Here is a 12,261-nt window from a genome sequence, read left to right on the forward strand (position 1 = left end):
CCTTTGTTCCCCTTGCAAGGCGCTATACTAATCTATATCATGTGAGTTTCTTTATATTTCCGACATCTACTTCCCACATGTCATTTTAATCCAACGAGACTAAATCCTCACCACAATCGCTCCACACTCTCCACCCCAGCGTCATGCTTCCAAAACAACATTTCTTTGCGTCATGCCGACGCTGGTGGTGACGAGCTGCTCCAGCACGACACACTCCTCCTCCTGTCTTACCTTTGCTCCCCAGTCTCCTCCAACTCTCCCAGCAGGACCACATGATGTGGATGTGATGCTCTGACACTCACACACACTCACCAGACTGCAGGACAACTTTACGCAGCAGCCAGTGTATTTGGGAGTGTGTTTTGTTTTGGAAGTACCGGGCAGTAACTCCAGACTGAGAGGGAGTCGCATTAGTTTACTGGGCGAGAGTGTTTTGTTCTTTTACTTTTCTTTTCTCCTTTTTCCCCCTGAAGCACCAGACACAAGCCAGCAGCCCTGTCCCGTCTTGTATTTCCCACATGTCGCGAAAGCAGGTGGATCATGACTACAGCCTCCGTAGTATGAGCAACCTGATGGGCGACCGCTGGAAGAAAGTGGACGATGGAGGAGAGCGGAGTCTCATCAAGGCTCCGTCCAGCGCCAGCATCAGCAGCCAGGGCGCCGCTGCCGGAGGGTCCGCCGCCGGTGCCCCTGGAGCGGCTGCCGGGGGAGCGGCAGGAGCTGCATCCACTTCCTCCGCCGTGGACCTGGAGAGGGCTGCCCGCAAGCAGTTCCAGCAGGATGTCACGCCGGGCTTCGTCTACGTCCTGGCCGTGTTCTCCGCGCTGGGTGGCTTCCTGTTCGGCTACGACACCGGGGTGATCTCCGGGGCCATGCTCCTGCTGAAGCGGGAGCTGGAGCTGAGCGCCCTGTGGCAGGAGCTGCTCATCTCTTGCACTGTGGCCGCGGCCGCCCTGTCTGCGCTGCTGGGCGGCTTCCTCAACGGGCTCTTCGGGCGCAGGGTGTGCATACTGCTGGCCAGCTTCTCCTTCACGCTCGGGGGGATCGTGCTGAGCACTGCCCCAGGGAAAGAGGTGCTGCTGACGGGGAGGCTCATCGTGGGAGTCGGGCTCGGTAAGACATGTGTTCAACCTGCTCTCTCTGTCCCTTCAGTCATAATTAAACTATTAGATGCTTGTTGTGAACTCCTATTTTAGTCTTTCAGAACATGCATTGAATTATAATCAATCCTACTGGGTGAAACACTGAAATTAGTTTTAAATAGCATTTTAAAAGACTCGACTGTCATAGAACTGTAGAGAACTGCATCAATGCAATCATCACGCTTCATGCTGGTAACACTAATGACAATGTGATATTGATTTTCAGCTTCAACCTTTACCCTGCACTTTCTCTCAATTAGAAAGTTCAAAGGTCAGGATCATCAGGGCCATTTAGGTCTTAAATCCTGCTTTTTGTTCACAGTGGTTGGGTTCGTCAGTCTCTGTCCTCCCTTGGCCTCCGGCTTGCTATTTGGAATTACACACAACTTTTGATAGCACAGTGTGTCCCCTCTGCTCACTGTGGTTGCACGCCACTGGCTGGTAGACAACTTACTGTCTTTGTTATTATAGCAAAATTGTGATTATGATTTGATTTGGTTGAGTACCATTAAGTGATTAGGTCAGTCCGACTGACGGATAAGAGGCGGATATTATCCTAGCATGTCTTAAGGAAGACAAGATCAAACCACAAAGTAGGCAGGATAGTTTAAATTGTCAGTAAAACCACCATTATTGGACATTAATGTTAGAATTACAGTGATCTGATCGGCTGCCACATCCTTTCTTCTTCCCCTAAACACATACGTTTTGCAGTTTCCCTTTCTACTACTTTCTCTCAGCTTTTTTGTTTCACCCCTCTATTTGCATATCCCTCCAACTGCTGCATAAATGCTTTTTCATGAGACATGCCTTTTGTTCGGTATTCAATGTTTCTCATCAGTCACATCCTTTGTGCAAAGGGCTGTTAAAACTGGCTTTCTAGGCTGAGAGCCACATGCTGATGGCACTTGTCCTTGAGAGTATAGGAAGCGCTCTTCTCTGTGATTCGTGGAGGGATTTCATTCCAGTTTATTACCTCAATCGGTCTCTGGAATTGAAGAGGAAGGTGACCAAAGTGAAGAGCTCTGTGTCTCTTCCTCTACAAGACCTATAGTATTAATGTTTGAATTAAGATTTGCTCATAGATGTTTCAGTAGCATTTCTAAATTAGATTTTTGTTGCCTGACATATAATCCTTCCACAACATAATTAGCATGTTTGTTTATCTGGCATCAGGAATATGCAGATGATGAGTGTTTCTAGGTTAATTTTCCACTATAGGTTGGAAGATGTGAGGGGGTTGCAGCTGGATAAGTGGCTACATGGTGAAAGCAGGAGATGATAAATTAAAGCAGAATACCAATACTCGGGCCCTAACCGTCCTCTTAACTTCATCAAGATAAATTTATTAATCCCACATGCACAGAAACACTCATGCAAAATGGGGGGAAATTTGTCCTCTGCTTTTGACCCATCTGGTGAACACAGCAGGACACACAGAGCAGTGGCAAGCCATGCACGGTGCCCGGGGAGCAGATTTTGGGGGAGTAAGGTTCCTTGGTCAGGAGAACTTAGACAGTGGGGTAGGGAGAGTCCTCTTGGACTTTTTTGGACAGATCCAGGTGTTGTCCATCCAGGTATGTTTTTTTGGGGGGTTGTTACTCCGTGGAGTCATCCAGTCAGACCATCCAGTCAGATTTTCTGCCCATATTCCAATTTTTATGACACTAGTCCACCCCTCTCCCTGCAATGTCATGTTATCAATGTTTGATCGGGAGCCGCACCAAAATTGAATGGGCATTTCCCTGACCCAAGTTTCATCAAGTTGCGTAGAAATCCATTCAGTTGTTTTTGTCTAATCTCACTCTCAAAAAAACATACAAACCAGTGTTGATTTTGGCAGCTATTTTTGATTTAGTCTTAGTCTTATTCTTTTGATGAAAATGCATTTTAGTTTTAGTCACATTTAGTCATTTTTATCCTTCTTATTTTAGTCTAGTTTTAGTCGACTAAAACAAATTACATTTTAGTCTAGTTTTAGTCGACGAAAACGAATTCCATTTTAGTCTAGTTTTAGTCACATTTAATAGCCAAATTAAACTCCTTTTCTATAAAAACATATAGCTGCAGCCTAATAGCTTATAAATATATATTTAGTTTTAAATGTGTAAATAAAAAGTGAGAGCAGGTCAGACTGGAGGCGAACACAGAAACTGCAGCTCGGTATAAACCAACTGCAGCTTCTGCTCTGATCAAGAAGCTGAGGTGCTGATCTCTGATCAGCTGAGACCAAAGAAACTCTGTGTTTTCACTGTTTCCATATTTAAGAAGCAGTCAGTCACGGAGGGGGTTCCTTCATGTGTACTAGCTCTGATCTTGTGTCTCTGAGCGAGTGAGCGGGGCGGGGGGCGGAGCCTCGGGACCGGTGCGCTATCACCGGTGCGCTATCACTGGGAGCGCACAGACACACACACACACACACAGACACACAGACTCACTCGCCCACTCCTGATACTTTATGACGGCCTGATACGATGATGTTAAAAAAATTATTGTGACTTAGTCAACCACCAACATTTTCGTCTCGTCAACGAAAGTTAAAAATAGATTTAGTCATAGTTTTTATTTTCAAAGATCCGTTTTCGTTACGTCGTTCGTCTCGTCTTCGTCATGGAAAAAGGGTCGTTAACGAATATATTTCGTCATCGTTTTCGTCAACGAAATTAACATTGATACAAACCAACCAACCAACAAATGTACAGTGGTGAAAAAACAACCTTCTAGCTGTAGGTTACAATCCAACTAGACCAGTTCTGAATCAATGACCATTAGTGACAGCATATTCAGCGTCAGCCTGACCCTTACAGTTTTGCATGTCATTTGGCCTACGCTTTTTTGTCAAAAGCGACTTACAATTATTACACTCAACATTTATGAGGGGCCATTTAGGGGTTCAGTATCTTGCCATGGACACTTCAGCATGCAGATGGGGAAGAGTGGGATATGAACCGGTAACCTTCTTGTTGAAGAAACCATCACTCTACCACCTAGGCCACACCGCCCCCATCACAACTGAAAACGTCATGTTTCCTGTGATGGATTATTATAAACTTGGGTTAATAACAAGTCTGTGGATGATGCTTTTTAGTGAAGGACTTCATTTATGCTGTGAGACACCCTTGTCAAATATTCCTAAAACATATCTGCGTTTCCCTTTATACTAAAACAGTTCTTAAGCAAAGGTAGCTTTGTAAAGACAACTACAAGCTACTGCTCTCTGTCTTCTTTCTTATTGTGACTTTGCTGCAAGTGAATTCTTCATACGTATTTTCTCAGTGCAATCAATCAGAGCAATTACAGGGCATTTCACAAAACAAGCTTTCTCCTGTTCAGGAGCTGGTGCACTTTATTTAACCAAACTGCTGCCACTTTTTCTGTCGAAACTTGTAAAAATAAGGAATTAGACAGATGGCTTGGATCAGTCTAATTCTACCAGTTGTCTGGAATACAGAGATGTCAACATGTTTACGAAATTCTCCTTCCCATTCTTGAATCTGCCCACCCCTTGAATCCCATCGATGGTGTTCTCTTTCACTTTCCATCCATTTCAATTCACACATAATGAACCAGAATGAAGCCTTATGAAGTGCAGTTTACTTTTCATGGGGAGGACCACATTACATTACCTGCAAATATGATATAGTGATTGTTAATGTTAAAAAATTATAAAGTATAAACCTTCTCAAACTGTTTGTGTACCAATTGCAAGCGGAAACACTTCCTAAAATATATATATGTCAGAAGATTTTAATATTAAAAACATAATAAGTGAGTAAATGATGCAGCAATTTCCCAAACAAACACAGGAAATTAGTTTTGAAAATGCTGCTATCACTTACACACACACGTACTGATTGCTAATACAGGGAGGAAACTAATCACCCGTGTCATTTGGGCTGTAACATTATAATTGGCTGTTTCATTATAAGTGTGTCCTCCCCTTTATGCCATCAAATCTTTTCCCGTACAGTAATCTTCATCACACAAGTATGCACGAGCCAGGCCCTGATAGATTATGAAACACATTCTGGCACCACAATTAGCTGACGGAGATGCTTATAAGGCGGCACTTTTTCATTGCACGCAATTATTCCAGCATGGGCTTGTCACTCGCACTCTCAAATCAACATGACTGCCTCAGGAAAGCCAAACTGCTTAGCATGTCTTAACGGAACTTGCCAAAAAGGTCATCAGAGCGGTTTGTCAGACCAGTAAAGGCCATATACCCATGACGTGCCGCCCTGTATTTCTACCCGAAGGCCTCTGGTATGTCTGCTCCTGGCCAGTTGTTGTTTATCTGACCTTTGCCTGAGCACAGGGACTGCTGCATATCTCAGCAGACAGAAGGTATTGAACCAGACAGGCAGGATTGACATGGATTTATGACTTGACTTGGCAACTACAATCAAATTAAGAGGTTTTCTAGCTGCACTGAGAATTTGTGGAAAGATGTTTCAATCTTAAAGCAGAAACCTGCTATTGTTTGCCATCTTGGATGAGTTAACGTCATATGCATCATTATTGGCTCTCTCATCCATTTCATCATCCCTCTTGCTCAAACTGAATAGATTATGACAATTTTAACATTATCATCACAACCGGACCATATTTCTCCATGCAGATGTTTCAAAATAAGTTTGTTCTGGACAACAGACCCACCAATGTAGGTTGAACTCGTACTTGTGTTTTAATTCAGGTTGATTTGGATTGATTATTATAGTAACAGGAAGTGTGGTTCATAACTACAGCAGCCCCCACTGCAGCTGCTATGGTGTAAAACTCATACTCTTTTAATCAAGAAGTCAAAACATATTTGCAACCATGATCTATATTTTTTGTAATTGATCACGGTCAATGCTAACTGTATTGACCTTGCTGCTTCACAATACAAGGCAGCCCCTGTTCCGCCATTTGAGTGTTCTTATATTGACCCAGCAGCAGTAGGAACAGTTCAGTACAGATAGCATAAAGAAATTTAAAGCATTTGATGAAACATTCTGTGATAATACAAGCAAATTGTACTTAGAGATTCTCAGAGAGGACTCCAAGATTTTTAAATGAATTATAATGAAGGGTGTAAAGTGTAGGGAGGTTATAGCCTACTTTTGATGATATGATATGATAATAATAATAATGTAATTTATCTGGACAGAACTTATAACAATGCTCAAAGAGGCTTTCCATAAAGATTAAAAACAGAAAAAAGGTAACCAACCAGAAATATAATAATAATAATAATAATAATATAAGAAAATACACATTTAATCTGGTTAGCTTTGCTTGTAATAAAAATTGCATTCGTTACATTTGGATTATGATGATTAGGGACTGTTTTGTTGGATCTAAGTAGACTTATAATAAAATGATTAACAACATTACTAATTCTTAAATGTTATATATATATATATAATAGTTATATTGTTTGACCGTTTGCCTTTCTCTTGTGCAAGTCAACAAGGTAGTTCCTCTTAGAATCTCCCCTTGAAACACCGGACTCTGTGTGAGCTGTTTGGCGGAGTGAAAAATTAAAGGGTTACATTTGTTTTTGTTAAAAAGAAATCGGCTCTGCCTCTGATCCCTGCAGCTTCATTTGGTCCTAATCCATTCCCTCAGACACAAACACAATAAAGCATTCATAGTCACGCTTACTGTGTGTGTAATCAGGTTTTCCAGCGAAATTATCCAGCAGTTGAAAATGTTGAATTGTTTTGTCCTTGGAAACAGCACATGAAGGGTCTGCATTAAAAATAGAGCTGTTAATTACATTGTGTTAACATTTAATTATTACCTGGAGGCTTGCTAATTAATTGGTTGGTTTATATAATTAAGTCACAATTCTTGCACTAACTAGACAGGAGTTAAGTGCAGACTCAATGCAGAGTTTTTGTTTAAGTGCAGATTTGTTTCGTAATTTGCAAACAGCATCAATAAAATGTCAAGTGTTTAGGAAATTAGTTGTTTTTGGCTTAACATTTGTGCACTTTTCCTTTTTTTCCACCGCAAAATGGTTGCATAAGATCCGGAAGTAACTGAGGGTGTGGAAGTTACAAAACTCAGTCACAATATCTAAAGGCAAACAAATTTGTTGACAGAATCCAGTGGGAAATGAGGCAGACGTTAGTAAATTTAATTAAGAGGGGGTAAAAACTCTCCTGCTTCTACCACTGAATCAAATCACCACTCACACCACTTACCCATTTAAATGGCAATAGCAGCTTTATCTGGTGGAGTTTTCTCTTTTCCTCTGTCTGCATTTTCAAGGATCCTCCATTAGCCTTTAATTAGCTTCCTCCATCACAGCCAGCTACTTAGCAGCAGATAATCTCCTGCCGGTGTCTTTACTACATCACAGTGACGGAGGAGATAGTGAAGTGTCTGCCTTGTACTCTGATAAAGTGAGTCAGTCCCGAGCTTTGTACTCTGTGCCTAGAGGCTGCCATCACAAGACCAGACAGACCCTTTGTTTAAGTGTGCTATGCTGCTTTGAGGCTGATCCTGACCAGACAATGACTTATTTTGTGTGTGTGTTTTTGTTTGTTTTTGAGAGAGAGAGAGAAAGAGAGAGAGAGAGTGAGAGAGAGAGAGAGAGAGAGAGGGGGGGGGGTGATGGGAGCTCTCCGTGGTTCTGAAAAGAGAACTCATTAATGACAAAGGATACAACTGTGTTTTGGAGGGATTGAAGCAAGCTAGGAAAGTGAGCCAGAAAGGCAATTCTGCTTGTTTTTAGTGCAGTTCTATTTCCAGCGGAGAACTTCAGAGGGATATGAAGACTTGAGATTTTATCAAAATGATTCTACTTAACCTAGGTTAATTTCTCTGTGCAGTAATAGTTAGGAAGGACAAGAGCAACTCCTGTTGAAACTAGTTTGCTTATTTTAGCTGCCACTACCCGTGGGCCTGTCTAATCAAACTCCAGCTATTGTATGACTAATAAAACATACATTTTCATAAACTCAAATCTAAATGTGGCAATATTTTACTCCAGAAAAACTACAAGTTTAAGATTGCCAAATAAACTCTGAAATAAAAATGTAAACATGAATTATTTTCCTTTGAGTTCCACAAAAAATAAATGCAGTACATAGATGCCTTAATAAGCTATTTTTGTTTCCAGCTAGCTGCTTGGTAAGTTAACTAGTATTTTATGAATTACAAACATTTATAACTCTAATTTATAGCATAATTCTTTTTCGTAGACGTGTAAAAATACTAGAAATATGTACAATCAGAAGAGAATGAAACAGAAATAAACGGCACGAACCAGCACAGAATTCGGCGGCGAATTTCAATGTACTTCACCATTTACACTACACAATAAGCGATTCAGCAAATGAATTATAATGGTCGAAAGAATAAGAGCTCTGGAAAAGAAAGATGGAATTTACATTAAGTGGTGATCTGTTTCTTTTACCTCATAAAAAAAAGAAAATGTGAGGAAATCCTTGAGTACAACTGATGTTTATGAAGAGAGTAGAACTAAAATTCACTGCTCAATTCAGCAGATACTGTACTGCCGCTGCTTCAGGACAAATTTCAGCATGTTTATCGGACAGTCTGATGAACTGCTACTGCTTTCAATTGGATGAAGGTCTCAATGTTTGGAGTCTCAGTAGTTCGCATTTGGTTCATGCATTTTCTTAGACAGAAGTTATGTCGCCTAGCTTTAGGTCTGCTAGAGAATATCCATTTAAACACAGAAAACCACTGCGCATGACTCAATGAAAATATACGGGATAAATATATATATTTTTTTTATATATGATATAATCCGCTTGTGAACTATAAATAACACGCAAAATAAAATAAATGAGAGCTAAATACATTTCAATTTTGCTTAAACAATTTAAACATTTGTTGGTAAGTAAACACAAAATTGCCTAATGGATTAGCTATTTTTCTGTCTGATTAAGAACAATCATCACTCATTTCATTTGTAGAATGACGCTATTTCAGTAGACATGAAAAGTACTACACATGTCAAAACAAGACACTCCTGCATTAGCAGCTTGAAAAAGAATAAATGCTTACTTAAAAAATCCAATAGAAAATAAAATGACCTTGTGGGACTCTAGAGACTCTAGCCAAACATATTACATTTTAGATGGCAACTGTATAGTATTGAATTTGACTTTTTTACTGGCCTGTAATGGTATTAGCTTTGATGGGCTGCGCCATACTTTCGCTGTCACCACCTGCAGCAAGATGTGAAATGGAAATTAATCATTACTCAGTAGATGCATTAACACCAGTGTCGTATCTCACCAACAGGCCTGTAGCAGCAGACGTGGCTTGCATGGAGACAAGCTGCTGATGTATATTGTTAAAGTAGATAATACAAAGGTAACAAGGCGGGAAAAGGTGGAGGAGGAAGAGGGGATTACAGATAGAGACAGTGAAGCTGATGAAGATCTTGAGAACTTGTTGAAATCTGTGCATATGTCTGTGTGTGTGTGCATCTGCTTAATGAGACACAAGGTGGATGAACATAGAGCGCAAAAGCACAATTACAATTTGTCAGTCTGATAGAAAGGAGTTAAATTTGAAATATTTTTATCTGATATGTTTGTGTCTCAAACTCAATGTTGCATTAACTGTCGATTGGTGTTGGTAGAAAATGTGATTGCAAGTTTTAACAGGTAGTTTCTACAGTTCTGTGACATTTTATTGTCCAAATCTTTTTCAATTGATAACCAAATTCTCTGCGGATTAATCTGTAATTCAAGAATATCACCTGCAATTTAGAATACACTTCACAGCAATTCTTTATTCATTTCCCCCTGGATATAAATACACACATTATTGAATCTTCTGATGCTATATGTTAATTTTATAGTTATGATTATTTCAATACATTTTCTGTCATGTTTTTCCTTTGTACTACAATACAAAAGAGGCAGATATAACCATGTATGTATTCAAAGATGGCGCTCACTTCGGAATGAAACTTGCGCACCCGGTGCATGAGCCAAAAAAGCTGTCTAGCTTCTGGGTTTGCTTCTGTATTGTGCAGCCCACTGTGATTCCCCTGTTGACCCCTGTTGGTCCCTGCAGGCCCTGAGGTATCTTTCCAACAGCTGTCAAACAGATGTCTCATTTAAAGTGGTGGTCTATGGGTTTTTTTGGGGGGGGCCGCAGGATATTTTTTTGTTACGACACCACAAGACAAACTGGCAACAAGGCTGAGTGGTGACGCCACATCCAGCGGTCTTCAGAAATCCATAGATGCATGAAGATGCTCCTTACTTGTTGAAAATATTCTGCATTTATTAAGAAAAAATTGTTATTTTGAAAGTCCTAGCTCAATTGTAAACTTCTGTCACAGAGGTTATGGTTTTCTTGTGTGTATTTCAGCAGCATGTCTCAAAAGCACATCAATGGATTTCCCTCACATTGCCTTAAGCAGACAGGCTTCATGCCAGATAGCAGTTGATTCGATTTTGGCGATGATCTGGATCTTGGATTTCCGCCATCAGATGATAATCCTTTTTTAGCCATAACTAAGATAAAGACTTGACTCTAAACCTTCGGGGTAAGTTTACACGGTCAATAAATCGATTGGGAAATGAAAAAAAATGTAAGGGACTTGATTGATAACTCGGGGTCTATAACAGCAGACAGGGAAACTGGTTTAGGTCTGGGAGTGCCTCTTGTAATAATGTTTTTTTATGTCGTGAAGCACAATCATTTTTAACCAAACCCAAACCAAACCTTAATAAAAAATAAAATAAAATCCTTTTCACTCCCGGTTATCGATCAGTCTTCCGAGGGCTGCCACAGTGTGGTGCCCGCCCAGTGAGAGCGCGGCCGGTTTCCCAGCAAGTGGTTTCCATAGCAACAGGTAGCATGTAGTCATGGCGGCCGCTGAGGGCAGGGAGGCAGCAGGAAGCGTAGTGGAGGGGAGGGCAGGTGTGTGTGCGTGTGTGGGTCTGGGTGTATGTGTGTGTGTGTGGGTCTGTGTGTGTGTGTGTGTGTGTGTGTGTGTGTGTGTGTGTATGTGTGTGTGTGTGTGTGTGTGTGTGTGTGTGTGTGTGTGTGTGTGTGTGTCTGTGTGTGTGTGTGTGTGTGTGTGTGCGCGTAGAAAGCAGTGGCAGACTATTAATAGAGCTTATCAGGAGCCAGCTGCAGAACGCTCGGCTGGCTCTTCACACACAGTTTGTGCTGCGTGTATTTGAGTACACGTGTGCAAGTGACTGTGAGTGTGTTGTTGTGATTGCTTCTACTGTATGTGTCTGTGTGTGTGTGTGTGTGTGTGTGTGTGTGTGTGTGTGTGTGTGTGTGTGTGTGTGTGTGTGTGTTGTGTGTGTGTGTGTGTGTTTGTTTGTGTTTGTGTGAGAGAGAGATAGAAAAAAGAGAGAGACAGGGAGAGACCGTGAGACTGGATGGTTGCCTGAGTAGTGCACCACCCATTACTGAGATGGGCCATAGTAATTCTCTGTGTCTGTTGTGTTTACTCTACATCGACATGACGTGAACGTTGCTACTGTGCATGTCAAAGGTAAAAGTAATGTACCTTTTGGCTAAAGTAATAACAAAAGAGACAGACATAACAAGAATTTGATTATGACACATAGTGTATTTTTACTCTGGTTTATCTGACATCAAATCCTATGTCCTGATATAATAATGGTATTATCTCTACTTGTATCATGTATTATGTCTACAAGCTCTATAAAATGACCATATTATCCAAGCTTAGTTTGTGACCAATTGTGGGATAAAATATCAATATTCTCTCTGCTTCTATCTCTTTTTTACTATCAACATATTCCTGAGGAAACAGTCAGCCTCTCCAGTTGTTCAATGTTGCACTGTGATGACCAGCTAGTTGCTAACTTCACCTTTGATGCTTGGTGCTGAACATGTAACATGAATGTTTCTATCAAAACTGTGAACAGCCTAAAACAATGGGGATGTGAGCGTCACACTCCATAAACATGTGTGTGTATAAAGGTGGATGACATGTCATCTTCTCAAATATGAAGCGGAAACATCTTGTTTGCATCCTGGTGGCTGGCATAAACGGTGGCTACTCCATGTTAGCGGATGGATGGAACTAAAAAGTCAAAAGTACACTTCAAATAATTTTCATGTTTCTGATTGGTTTGAGTTGTTTTCAATT

General features: G+C 40.9%; 1 protein-coding gene across 1 annotated transcript in view; it reads left to right on the forward strand.

Moving 5' to 3' along the window:
- The first annotated feature begins 407 nt into the window (after nt 1-407).
- LOC133949071 (proton myo-inositol cotransporter-like) overlaps nt 408-12,261 on the forward strand; it is a 59,073-nt gene continuing 47,219 nt past the window's right edge. Inside the window, exon 1 of the mRNA XM_062383221.1 lies at nt 408-1,113. Coding sequence (XP_062239205.1) covers nt 519-1,113 — 595 coding nt within the window. The 5' untranslated portion in view covers nt 408-518. The remainder of the gene's footprint in view (nt 1,114-12,261) is intronic.

Source organism: Platichthys flesus, chromosome 23, assembly GCF_949316205.1.
Source record: "Platichthys flesus chromosome 23, fPlaFle2.1, whole genome shotgun sequence".
Lineage (NCBI taxonomy): Eukaryota > Metazoa > Chordata > Actinopteri > Pleuronectiformes > Pleuronectidae > Platichthys > Platichthys flesus.